General features: G+C 35.7%; 1 protein-coding gene across 1 annotated transcript in view; it reads left to right on the forward strand.

The window, feature by feature from the left end:
* The window catches only part of LOC106882548 (low-density lipoprotein receptor-related protein 4), a 461,294-nt gene that overhangs the window by 352,237 nt on the left and 94,323 nt on the right, over positions 1–14,734 (forward strand). Inside the window, exons 4-5 of the mRNA XM_052968692.1 lie at positions 2,879–2,992; positions 5,715–5,828. Coding sequence (XP_052824652.1) covers positions 2,879–2,992; positions 5,715–5,828 — 228 coding nt within the window. The remainder of the gene's footprint in view (positions 1–2,878; positions 2,993–5,714; positions 5,829–14,734) is intronic.

The raw sequence follows: 14,734 nt of genomic DNA on the forward strand, positions 1-14,734 counted from the left end.
TATATACGAGAGGCTTCTTTCAGTTTCCGTCTACCAAATCCACTCACAAGACTTTGGTCGGCCCAAGGCTATAGTAGAAGACACTTGCCCAAGATGCCACGCAATGGGACTGAACCCGGAATCATGTGGTTGGTAAGCAAGCTACTTACCACACAGCCACTCCTGCGCCTGTAAAAATACCGAAATAAATTGGACAAGGTCAGCTCTCAGAATAAGGGGCTTCAGTAACAAAATGATACAAGTATCTTGATGAGCGGTGAATTGTAGGAAAGACCCTTCTCTTCTCTCCCGCAAACAATGATTAATATGGTGCTGGTCGATTAGGATGGTGATTAAGAGGAAGGACATTTTTTTAGAGAAACAATGTATATTTTTTAGAGGAAGTACTCAGTGAGTCGAAGAATGAACATCTATCTTCAGTATATAATATCTACTGTAATATTTCAAGACCCTCATATCTATCAAATTCTCATTATTATACACAAAAAGTCACTTCTAATGACCCAGGAAATTATATAAATTTAATATAAAATGTCAGTTTAGTTAGCTTTATGAGTGTATTTAATCTTTGATTACTGTAAATTAGGAAATTTAATCACACTTATCTTTTCACATGTTTACACAGACACCTACTACTCTGTTATTCATTTTTATACAAGTGGCAGTGTATATATCTAAACTAGAGACCTAATTTTCTTTTTCTTATCAGCTCAAACCCTTCCTCTCAGAACATAATATTGCTACCACAACTCTGTAATTTGCAAGTAGAGGGGAAACATTAAACATAAACAAAAAGAACAAACTATTTATTTATATGTTTTATGTAATTAATATACTCTAGGTGTGTTCTATTGAATAAGATCACAGATAGATATCAGTCAGCTATCATGATGTATAGCAGCAATTTTTAATTACCAGTTTTAATTTATCCCCTAAGAATCTTGAGAGAGATGATTATTTACTCGTTATTGGTGTTGGTTAGGTGTGTGGGTGGGGTGGGGAGCAATAAATTAACAAGCAAAGGAGATATGCAACCCAATTTCAACCTCCATTTGTAATTGCCTCATTTCTGTTTGCATTATGCTCCACTACTATTCAGAGTAGAATTGAATTCAAACCAATGAGGAGTCCTCTACATGGCTGTTCTGTTAGCTAGAAATAACAGCAAAATCTCTCAAATAACACTCAACTGTCTTAAAAATCTTTTAAATTAAAAACATTGATTACTCTAATCCTTAACTTTGTTGTGGTCTACAAAAAAGAAAAAAATAACCCTATGTTTATGGTTGGAATGTATTTTGATCAAAGACCTGCTTGACCAGAGTTAGCTTGGGTCTAAGTAATAATAACAACAGCAGGATTGAATATGAGAACCCTCTATATGGCCACTTGACCTGCTAGAAATAGCAGCCAAATTTCATTCCCATTACACCCTACAGTATTGGAAAAAAAAAAAAAAAAGATTGCATAATATGTATTCTGCCTAAACAAAAGACAAGATGGTTAATGCTGCTTGGTCAGGGCCAAACAACAACAACAACAACAACAGCAACATTGAATATGAATCACTGAGGCACAATCTGGCTTGCTGGAAACAAAAGTCAAATTGCTCTCAAATTACATTCTGCTATTTAAAAAAAAACGGATGTATGAAATTTTACAGCTGGAATATCTTTGATCATTGGTCAGTTTCTGTCAGGCTAAATACCAATTGAATACTATCATCATCATCATCATCACCACCACTATCACCTTCTTCTTCTTCTTCTTCTTCTTCTTCTTCTTCTTCTTCTTCTTCTTCTTCTTCTTCTTCTTCTTCTTCTTCTTCTTCTCCTCCTCCTCCTCCTCCTCCTCCTCCTCATCATCATCATCATCATCATCATCATCATCATCATCATCATCCATTTTTCCATACTTGCAATAATAAATTTTAACAGTCAAATGAAGTGTCTCATTTTATAACCCCAGGTCACTCTGCATGGACAACCTTATCATCATATGAATTTCAATCATAATGGGATTTGAACTCAGAACGTTAATTGCAAAAAGAAATGCTGCTCAGCATTTTGTCTGATAGAGTAACAAATCTGCCAGCCCACTGCTTTATGTGTTCCGGTCATAATAAACAATACTATTATAGTATTATAGTAACTGTCTGTGTATGTTGTTTCTATACTGTTATTCTGCTACTGGTTCCAGTTATTAGACAGCAAACATACTGGGGAACTACTTTCAGGGTTTTAGTTTGATTGTGTTAGCCCCAGTACTTCAGTCTGATATACAGTGAACCTAGCACTGGTTTCTATACATATAAGCATACAAAAACGCAAGTGGACCTATTAGTTTCAATATTGAGTATTTCAGTTATTTGATCAACTCGACTGACTTAGAGTGTAACTGGCCAAGTATGCCACAGAAACTCATACTCTTAACACAGCCCTTAAGCAAAAACCTGAATGATACAGTGTATGACAAAGTTGTTTTTTTCTTTGAATTACTGGTACAGTTCATCAAATAGGCTTCTGCACAGTTTCCATCTATTCATTTTCACTCACAAGGCTAGTTAAAGAACATCAAAGATTTCTTGCAGTAGGATTGAACTCAACACCCCTTGACTGTAAAATAAACTGTTTAACAAATCAACCATGGTAAACATAGACACACAAACACATACATATGTTTGTACATCAGGGTTCTGTAGTCTCTGCCTGCCAGATTCCACTCAGAAAGAATTGGTAAAAACTAATGCTAGAGTAAGATTGAACACAAAATCATGTCATTGTGATGTGAGTTGGGTGAATTTCTTAACAACACAGCCACTGTTGTATTTATTTGTTTATAATTTCTTTTCTTTTTTTTTTTGTCTTTTGCAAAACAGCTCCCAAGAATTGCACCGAAGATGAGTTCCGATGTGATGACGGCCACTGTATAAAGTCTCAATGGAGATGTGATGATGCCAAAGACTGCAAAGATGGCTCTGATGAGCGATGTTGTGAGTAATCTCTTTCTATTACTCTATTTCTTTTGTTGTGAGTGATGAATGACATCATCACCATCATCATTTTAACCTCCACTTTTTCCTGCTTGCATGGGTCAGATGGAGTTTATTGAGAGAGATATTCTATAGCTGGGTACCCTTCCTGTCACCAACCCTCATCTGTTTACTAGCAAAGTGATATTGCTCCATGGCAAGACATGTTCTCACAGAATACTAGAAATGAATGACACTGCTTGTATGACAGTGCAATCATTTACAACTATCATATGATGTCAAGACAAGGAGACACAGATATACACTCATATGTGTACACATATTTTTTCTATATTTTTTTATGGTACTCAGAGGAATAATTGAAGTTTTGTGGATCATTTTGTTTGATGTGTCTGGTGTCTTAGATTTCAACAATAGCATTATGATTAACCAACTGTTTATCAAGTGATCATGACAGAATGTTATGAGAGAACCTGTATGTATTTTAGCCTGTTTGAAATAGCAGACACATCTCCTTAACTAAACCCTTTAAGGAAGTGCCCCAGCATGGTCATGATTCAATGACTGAAATAAGTAAAACATAAAAGGTAGATCACACCCTATTATATTGAAAAGGTAGATCACACCCTATTAATAGTTAAACCCATATGACCATTAAGCCTTGTGTTCAGCTGAAAAGATGGAATCAATACAGCTAAAATATCTTTGACTCTGAATTAAATCCTGTAATGATATTTGTTGTGTTTTAGGGTAGTAGATTTAACTCTTTAATGTTAGATTACTTTGTGAAATGTAATGTTTATATATTCACATTGTCTTGAATTAGTTATGCATTATCTCATAGCTTCAAGATTTTGATGATGTGATTGTTTATCTTTAGAATGGCATTGTAGGGTAGGTGTGAGAGGTTGGATCTGATCAGTTTGAACATAAAACAAGTAGAATACTCTGGCCGGATATGGCCAGTTTAAACACTAAATGGTTAAGTATAAACTGTTCAGTTTACATAACCTAGTAGGAATAGACTGAAGATGTTATCTGGCAGTTTACTAGCAGTCCTTTCAGGAGAAATGTTTCCTTCTATCTGCCAAGGAGCTTGAGTTAAACATAAACTCCTAAAAGCATGTGAAAATGTATAGCATTTCATAAGGCACTTTTACTACTTCCTAGATACAGTTTTTCACATTCCAAGCAAGGAATGCAGTTTTCCTCTCTGGGACCAATAGTAAAATAGGTAGTGTGATAAATGAGGTTAAAAAGTATGAGGGTAGAGACTTTCTTCTTTCGTAGGGCCCTCATTGACTTCTTCAAGTTTCATTTGAAAAAGGTGAGGGTGAAGAAGGAGATGCTGTCCTTGAGTGAATCTATTGAAAGGAGGGTAAAAATGGTGAAAATTGCTAAAAAGGATGGCTCCCGCTCTGAATATAGACCTATAAGTCTGAGAGCAAAAATTGAAGAAGGCACTTGCTCTTGGTGTTGAGGGAGATCTTGTTTGGTGGGGTTCTCCTATTGGCACTAAAGATTCTCCAAGCTGTATGAAGAGGTTTACATTCTTTTCTTTTACTGTCAAATTTTTAAATATTATATGTCATATCTAATTACACTTTTTGTTGTATCATTTGCTTCTGTGTAAATTACCACAATCTATGTCTGTTTTTATATCATGTTCCTCAGCCATTACCCTGGTGGCAAATAAAGAAATTATTATTATTAGGGCAAGGAGTTAGCAGAATCATTAACATGTCGGAAAAATATTTTTGTAGTATTTGTTCCAACTGAATTCTAATTCTGCTGAAGTCAACTTTGTCTTTCATCCTTTCAGAGCCAAAAAAATAAGTACCAGTTGAGCCCTTGGCTCAATATATTTGATTATCCCTCTACCCCAAATTTCCAGCCTTATGTTAATATCAGAAACAATTATTATTTTCAAGGCAGTAGTAAGCTGATAGAATGCTGGTCAAAAATTCTTAGTAGCATTTCGTCCACCTTTATGTTCTGAGTTCAAATTCCGCCATGGTGAAAACTTTGCCTTTCATCCTTTTGGAATCAATAAAATAAGTACCAGTTGAACACTGAGATTGATGTAATCAACTTATCCCTTCCTCCAAAATTGCTGGCCTTGTGCCAAAATTTGGCATCATCATCATCATTATTATTATTATTATTATTATTATTTTTATTATTATTATTGTTGTTGTTGTTGTTTCTACTGAGGTCAACTTTGCCTTTCATCTTTCAGGGTCAGTAAATTAAGTACCAATGAAACACTTGGGTTGATATACTCAACAAGTCCCCTCCCCCAAAATTTCAGGCCTTGTGCCTTTAGTAGAAAGGAATATTATCATTATTGTTGTTGCTGCAATTGGAGAAGAGCACTTGCCTTAGTGGTCAGAGTGACCATGGCTTTGTGGGCTTTCCATAGGCACCCTAGGAGGTCTCCCACACCTATAGGAAATTATTCCTTGTTTGAATTTTTTTCCATTTCTTTCTTTCTGTTATTATACTTCTTTTTTTATTTGCTTTTATGTAATTCCACTCTGTATCATCCTGTACCATCCTTGATGTTTTTGTCAATCCTTAGTGGTTGATAAAGAAAACAACACTATTATTATTATTAGTTTTTCCTCTTCCTTCAATTTTGTTTCCATTTCTTGCCTAGTGGTGTTGTTTTTTTTTTGTTGTTTTTTTTTTGTGCAGTAATGAAAATGCCATTATCTTTCAGCTGATGAATGCATTAAAAATGACATCAAGTGCAAAAATGGTAACTGCATTCCTAAAATTTGGCTGTGTGATCAGGAAAACGACTGCGGGGATAACTCAGATGAGAAAAACTGTGGTAGGTCTCTTCTTTGTCTATTTATTTTATTCTTAACTATTAAAAAGAAAATTACATTTTTTTTTGTAGCATATGAGAACTGAGTTTTGTGTTTTTCTTTGTGTAGATATGTGTGTATATGCATGTCAGTGTTCTGACTTAAGTAATACACACACATATACAGTTGTGTTTGTGTGTGTGTTTAAATCCTCTGGCCTGTGTTATATGTAACTGTGTATAGATTAGTGTACATTTAGGTACAGGCATGGCTGTGAGGTTAAGAAGCTTGGTTTGCAGCCACATGGTTTCAGGTTCAGTCCCACTATGCACTACCTTGGGTCTTTATCTTCTAATATAGCCCCAGGCTAACCACTGCCTTGCAAGTAAATTCAATAGATGGAAACTGTGTAGAAGCCTATTGTATAGACAAGCATATACAATTGGTAACTGGTGTTGGTTTGTCCTTGTTACTTAGCAGTTCAGCAAAAGGGACCGATAGAATAAGTACTGAGGTCAATTTGATTGTCTACAACCCTTCAATGAGATGCCCCAACATGACCACAGTCCAGTTTCTGAAGCATATAGATTTTTGAATATATAGTTGTTGTTATTGTTGTTTAGTTCTAGCACAACCCTGACAAAGCAGACCTGTAACCAAATACATTACTGCTGTGAAAATGTTTGCGTTTCAGACAGTAGATTACATTATCATGTGTCCTTCCTCCTTGTAGTAGATTTTAGCAGCAGTTTCTAACAAGTTGAGCAACTACATAAAGAATGCCACTGTCTGCTTGCCGGTCAATATCTCAACTGCCTGTCTGTTTCTGTGCTTATATATTTTCAAAAAAATTTTAACTGGGCATATATATTTTCGGGTCTACAGCCATGAATGTATACAGGAAACTCTGTCAACAGTTAACCCTAAATGAACTTAGAAATTCAGGCTACCATACTTGAACCAGAAATGATTTTTAATTAATCAAAATTTCAAATATTTATATATATATAATTTACAATTTTGATCAAACGGATCAAACCCAGAACTTATTCTTTTTTTTTTTATAAGCCTGGTACTTACTATTTGGTCTCTTTTGTCAAACTGCTAAGTTACAGGGGATGTAGGGGATGTACAGGGGATTTGTATGTATGTATATGTCTTAATATATAAAACAAAGTTTGTGTGTGTGTGTGTATGTTCCATATGAATTTGAAAACTGAGCTGCTGATTTTGATGTATGAGATATCAAAAGATTCAGTGATCTGTAGGCTATCAAATAAAGTATGTTTTTTGCACAATAACTCTTTTTTACTACAAAAGTAACCTCAAAAACGAGTTCGGGCCACACAATTTTGAGGCCTTTAACTAAGGGAGGCGACTCTTCCTTAACAATCTCAGAGCATAATGAGAAAATGTTTAAAATACATGGAGTTTTTTTTACCAGGGAATGAAACTGCAAAGATATACTTTATTAGTATTATTTAGTAGATAATCTTTTAATGTGAAGTATGTTTGTCTGTGTTTTGTTTTGCCCTGAGTTGCCTCTGATATAGCAGACCCATTCACAGATTTTTTTCTTCTGTAAATCTGTGTCTTTCTTTTGATGAAAGAGTGAGTTTTAAGAGAGACTTGGCTGCTATTTGTAGTAGCTCAAGTTACCACAGATACACCTCTGTGTATGTGTGCATGTTTTGTTGTGGTGGAAAAATGACTTTTCCTCGCAATATTTTGCACAATAACTTTTTGGACATCTTTCTTACTGCTAACCAATAAACTTCAAATTACAATTGTTAATTGGTGGAAGTCAAGTAGGCTGAGATGTACATATAGTGTTATCATATAGTGTGGAAGTTCAATATGATGTTTGGAACTCTCATTATCTTGTGGTTAGTAATCCATGACCTGAAATTTGAAGCCATTAAGTCTTTAAACATTATTTTACTGGTTTTTGTCTTTCAACAGTCACCATGATGGGGTATCACCTTCAAAAATTTAATTGATCAAACTGACCTCAGTCCGTATTTCAATCTGGCATTTATTTTATAGGTTTCTGCTTGATGCACTGCTAACTTTGAGACATTAGTGGGACACAATATTCGATTTAACAACAAATGTAAACACACCGGGATTGTTGCCAGTGCCACTGGACTGGTTCCTGTGCAGGTGGCACATAAAATACACCATTTTGAGCGTGGCTGTTGCCAGTACTGCCTGACTGGCCTTCGTGCCGGTGGCACGTAAAAGCACCCACTACACTTTCGGAGTGGTTGGCGTTAGGAAGGGCATCCAGCTGTAGAAACTCTGCCAATCAGATTGGAGCCTGGTGTAGCCATCTGGTTCACCAGTCCTCAGTCAAATCGTCCAACCCATACTAGCATGGAAAGTGGACGTTAAACGATGATGATGACACACAGTCACACATTAGGTGCAAGAATGACTGTGTGGTTGAGAAGCTTGCTTTCCAACCACATGGTTCCATGTTAAGTCCCCCTGCATGGTACCTTGGGCAAGTGTTTTCTACTATAACCCTAGGCCAACCGCAGACTTGTGACTGAATTTGGTAGACAGAAACTGCAGCATTGTTCATCAGAATGACTGAAAAATATGTTTATAAAGAAGAGTTGTTTGCTTCATACTCCTAGTGTGCCGATTCTGCCCATAAGAAAGGAACAAATAATACAATGTGGTTGTAGGTCAGAACACCCGAGCAATGCCGGGGTGCATTGCTAGTATATATATAACACACATACACACACACACACACACACAACAGGCTTCCACTCAGTTTCTGTCTACCAGATTTACTCACAGGCCATTGGTAAGCTTAGGGCTATAGAAGACACTAGCTCAAGGTGCCACACAATGGGAGTGAACCTAAAACCATGTGGTTGCAAAGTGAACTTCTTAAACTCAAAGCCATAAAGAACAAATATAGTTGATTGATGATTGAATCAACTTCAATATACTGATGACTCTTACCCATCGGTCTCATCAGTTATAAAAGGTGAAGTTGATTAAACACCAGTAAGGTTTGAACTTAAAACGTTAGGAGATGGAACTAAATATTGGAAGCCAGTTCTGTGGTACAGTTTGGTTCTGTACCACAGTTACCAACTTAACATCTTCTTTCTCTCTTTTTAGTCATAACAAGAATCTCTTATGTTAATTAGCAGAAGCTTGTTAATTTGAATAAAAGGATCTCAGATGATTAATTTGACCGGGATCTTACTGATTATTTATCTCAAAGACCTTGAGTTATATATAATGCACAGTTGGCCCTCACAGGATTTGAACTTAGAACCTGAAGGGACAAAATAAATTACCACAAGCCATTTTGTTTGTTACTCTTGTTACTCTATCAATACAACCGTCTCCTCCCCACCTTTTTTTGTCATAATACTTGAATAGCTACACTACTCTTGTGGATGTAATTTGATTATAAGATCTCACTTTCATCTTTGCATTAATGAGGTTTTCTTTTCTATTTCTTCTTCTAACCCAGTTTTGTATTTACCAGAGGTTATACAATTCTTCAGAAGCAGTTCTTTCTTTCTGCCTTTCCTTCTTTCTTTTCTTTTCTTTCCTTCCATTACAATACTTGATCTTTACTTTCAGTAGTTATCTCTGTATTTTAATAATGTAACTTCAGGTATTCTTTGGTCTGCCTCTGGTTTGACTACTATCAATCAACAGTCACTGATGCTTCTCACCTGCTTCTCTCAACCAATTTTTCACTAACCATTCTTTTTATTCTCATTTTTACATTCTGTTTTATTCCCATCTGGTTTCTGAATGTTTCTACACTCAGCCTATCTTTTAACATTTATCTTTAAACATTTATTTTCAAGATAAAGCAAGACTTACTCTTTATTTCATGATATTTATTTTTTTTTTTTTTCTTTAATTCCAGACTTTACATTTCACTTTTTCCCCAAACTGCTGCGATAAGATGATAATTTAGAAAGATAACTTATCAAATTTACTATTCAACTTCCTTAACTTACCATGTTTATCTACCTGTATTACCTATACACTATGTAGGAGGTGGTTACATACAATAGAGGAGGTAGACATAGTAAATATTTTTTTCTACTATAAATTTTATTGGTATTTCAATTGGCTGACAAAGGAGTTTTCTATATCCCCTTTATTGTTAACAGCCAAGGAGGGGTTATCTGCTTGGCACACTACTATAACTTGAATCTGTTCATGTTTTTACTTCTTTTGCTTTTGATAAGTATGAAAAGCATGTAAGCCCCAGCACATCTTATGCCATAGGCTTCTTTTGTACAATTGCATCTTATAATAGGTGCAGGCATGGCTGTGTGGTTAAGAAGTTTGCTTTCCAATCACTTAGTTCTGGGTTCAGTCCCACTGTGTGGCACCATGGGCAAGTGTCTTCTACTATAGCCCTGGATCAACCTCAGCGTTGTGAGTGGATTTGGTTGACGAAAACTGAAGGAAGTTTGTTGTATGTTTGTGTGCATGTATGATTATTGAGCATTCGTTTATTCTTTTATTTATTGTAGTCATTTGACAGCGGCCATGCTGAACACCACCTTGAAGGGTTTTAGTTGAACAAATTGACCCGGAGACTTGTTGTTTTTTAAGCCTAGTACTTATTTTATCCTCTCTTTTTCTGAACTGCTAAGTTACAGGGACGTAAACACACCAGCACTGGTTGTTAAGTGGTGTTGGGGGGACAAGCACAGATAGAAAGACACACACATAGATATGTACATATATATATATATATAATTTATTAATGAGGGTAAAAATTGATATTAATCAATTAAAACCAGTGGTCTAGCATATTAAAAAAATCTGAAGATTAAAATTATATTACATACAAAAATAAGAGGAATGGATGCCGATTCGGCATCTATTTCTAGCATACAGGAGTCCACTTTTGCTGGTTATTCCTCTTATTTCTGTATGTAATATATATATATATATATATATATATATGACAGGATTCTTTAAGTTACCATCTACCAAATCTACTTACAAGGCTTTGGTCAGCTTGAGGCTATAGTAGAAGACACTTGCCCAAAGTGTCACGCAGTGGGACTGAACCCGGAACCATGTGCTTGGGGAGAAAGCTTCTTACCATGCAGCTATGCCTGCATGTATGTGTATGTTTGTGTCTCTTTGTCTTGAGATCCTGTGATTATTATAGATGAATGTCATTTATTTCCAATATTTTGTGAAAACATGTCTGCCATGGGGAAATATTACCTTGCTTGGAAACAAATATGGGTTAGCAACAAGAATGGCATCTGGTCATAGAAAATCTACCTTAATATATGCCTTGCAACCCATGAAAGCATGGAAAAGTGGATGTTATGATGATAATAATAAAGTTGAGTTGAAAACATAATGCCCAGTATCCCCGGGCTGCAATAAGAATTGAAATGGCATATGCTTGGGTGAGTTCTGCACCGCAGTCTAGTTAATTGCTCATCAGTTTTACAATAGAATGATGAACTGTATCACCTTGTGGGTATTTACTGGCTGTTAAGTTAGTGTAGTGGGTTGGTCATGTAAAAATTACAAGTCTTGACCATAGAAACAGGATATTACTGATCAAATTGCAAGTAGATCAGCCTTCAACTGGTTGGCTAGTAACCTTTCAACTCAGCCAACATTAGTTTCTTATATGTAGGCAGTTACATGCACACACAAATACACACACACACACACACATGCGCGTGCACACACACACAGAGTTGGCAAGATTAAAGCACTGGACACATAAATACTGTTTTTACGCAGAAAATTGAGGTTTGGAGAATTATGATACAATTGTGATATTTGACACTATGACAGCTAATATGTGTTTAAACAGATTTTTCCCATTTGAAAACTGACATTATATGTTCTTCCTTTGTAACTTGGTAACTATATATTATGAATGTGTATTTGTTGTTGTGTGTGTTTAATTGTATCTAATAATTCAACAGCTCAAAGCATTGGTTACAATCTTCACTTGTCAAGCTTTGTATATATTTAAAGGAAGACACATCTTCCTCTTATTGGTTGCTGTGATTATATCTGGAAGCAAACTCCCCATACTCCACCATGTGTCATAGATGAATAAATACATGACTATAGATATAGAAATTCTAATAGCAAAGAATTTTCATCTTACCAATATGAATTTGTGATGTTCATGCATTTACTTTTGAAAATATCCGCTTATAGAAAATATATATTTCATAAAGGAAGTTTCCTTGGTACTTAATTAAACATTAAACAAACTATGTAGGGTGATGCAATATCTTGTACTTGTCTTTATTTACTAACTTCACCATTATATAATATTTTGTCTATCTTTATTGTCACATGCTCAATGTATGTGTTTTGTTTAAACACTTTTCAGCAGCAATATTTCATCCAGGGAAAGTCCCGTTAAGACAGCAAGTGTTAAAAAAAGAACTCTCTATACCTCAAAACCAGGTGGGCAATTCCTTTTGCCTGGCTTTGTGGTATACAGTGTTTTTTAACCCTTGTTAACTTAAAGGAACTTCCTTTGGTTTAAAAATCCACCAATGTGGTGCACCAGCATGACCGCAGCCACTTGGCTGAAACACATAAATAAATAAATAAATGTAAAATGTTTAAACAAAACAAATGCATTAAGTATGTGACATCAATAATGTTTGCATTATTAGAGCCACTTCTAAGATGGTGAACTAGCAGAATCATTAGCACACCAGGTGAAATGCTTAGTGGCATGTTGCCCATTGCTATGCTCTGAGTTCAAATTCCACCAAGGTCAACTTTGCCTTTCATCCTTTCAGGGTTGGGAAAATAAGTACCAATCAAGTGCTGGGATCAATGTAATAGACTATTCCACTCCCCCAAGTTTCAGGCCTTGTACCTATAGTAGGAAGGATTATTAAAGCTGCTTCTAACTCAAAATTTAATTTTGTTTATTTTATCAACTGAATTGCTTAACCATTTGTCTGTTCTGTAATACACAAGGCATATTTCCTTGTGGTCCATGCAGCATATATGATATGTGATTGAAAACCATTTTTTTTTCAATCACCAGAGTAGCTTGGGACTTATGAAAAGAAAGCTTCATATTACTCAGAATGTATAAAAGAGGGACTAACTAAATGCCTGAAAACAAGCACTGACGTTTAGGACAGACATATGGCACAAGTTTTGGTAAGGTTGTTTATGGAAGACCAGCAGTTGCCCATGCATACCAGCTTCCTCTCTCCATGCCACTGATGTTATCCAAGGGAAAGGCAAAGGCCAAACAGCTTGGCACCAGTGACATTGCAACTCATTTCTACAGCTGAGTGAACTGGAGCAATGGGAAATAAAGTGTCTTGCTCAAGAACACAACACATAGCCCAGTCCAGGAATTGAACTCACTACCTCATGATTGTGAGCCTGATGCTCTAGCTACTGAGTCATATGCCTTCACTTAAGAAGACATATTCACATATTATCACAGTTGCACTAACAATATACAACTGTACATTGAATACAGAGGCCCTGCCTTGCCTTGCTGAGTCTGCCTGAAGATTATGTTATAGGTGGTGTGTGTGTGTTTTTTTTTACTGAATCTATACTGCAGGGCAAAGTAGTTCTTATTGCGTATAGGATCTCTGAGACTGGCTAGGTTGCTGTTGTTCTGTTTTAACTGTTACTGGTCAACAACTGCAGGCAAGTAGTGAACCAAGGGGAAATTCCAAAGAAATTAAGCTCTAGGGAGAAAGAACCAGGCATTGTAGTTTGTACATGACTGAGAGATGAGTGAGTGCAACAAGAATAACAAGAGGTAGAGAAATAAGTGGGTGAGGAGTGATGCTGAGTTGTTGAGGTACGAGACCAGCTAGCTTCAAGGAGCAGTGGCTATTATAGTAGTGATAAAAAGATTGAGATGAGGAGACTTGCTTGAGAGGTGAGATACTCAAACAATTGTACTAAATAATAGATTGACTGACTGAACAACTGGAACCACCATTCTTCAAGACAGATACGAAATCAATTTATAAGGTCCAAAATTGCAAATGTCATCAGCTAGCCTCTCAAAGCTTACACAGCAACAAATCTTTAAGTCTTTTTAATTTCTTTTCAGCAGTATTTTTTAAATAATGTTCAGATTATCTACCTGTCTATGTATGTGTATCTCTCTCTCTCTTTCTCTCAACCCCTGTGTGTGTGTATAATTTCTTTAATATATGCTAGTGTGTGTGGTGTGTATTGAAAAAATTCCAACAATTAAAAACAGAGAAACTAAACAAAATCCAAGCAGAAGTTGGAATATTTACTATTATGTCTCTGAAATGTCAGGATGAATGTCAATGATTTCCCAGACCTTTTTTTTTCTACCTACCGGAACTGAACTTCAATCAGTTTTAGCTTGACTTTATAAAATTCTTATTGCTATAATAAAAACAAGTGTTTGTTGATAGGAATGGTGGTGGTGGTGGTGGCTGGTCAACAAATAATTGTTTTGTGACGCATAACAAACGTTACCTTTTTTTGTTTCCACTCTCTTCAAAAGCTGTTCTTTTACATCTTCTATGCCACTTGTTAAATGGCATAAATATGATATTATTTGGCTACTGATTAAATTTGTACAGGTGGTGGTGGTGGTAGTGGCAGTGGGACTGTGGAAAACACAGGTGATATATAAAGTGACTTTTATTACCTTATAAATACGTCAGTGATGAATTTAGGTCAAGTGTCCCTCTCATTCATGCACACACACACACACACGCACACACATGCACACATGTCCCTGTACGTATATATATATTACTTAATAATCGGCAGAAGTTGTAAAATGACTCAAGGTTTGAGAGTTTTGTGAGTTCTATTTTTCTGTTTGCATCACCATACATATATATATATAAATATATATATATATATAACAACAGACCTATATATATATATATATATATAT

Source organism: Octopus bimaculoides, chromosome 6, assembly GCF_001194135.2.
Source record: "Octopus bimaculoides isolate UCB-OBI-ISO-001 chromosome 6, ASM119413v2, whole genome shotgun sequence".
NCBI lineage: Eukaryota > Metazoa > Mollusca > Cephalopoda > Octopoda > Octopodidae > Octopus > Octopus bimaculoides.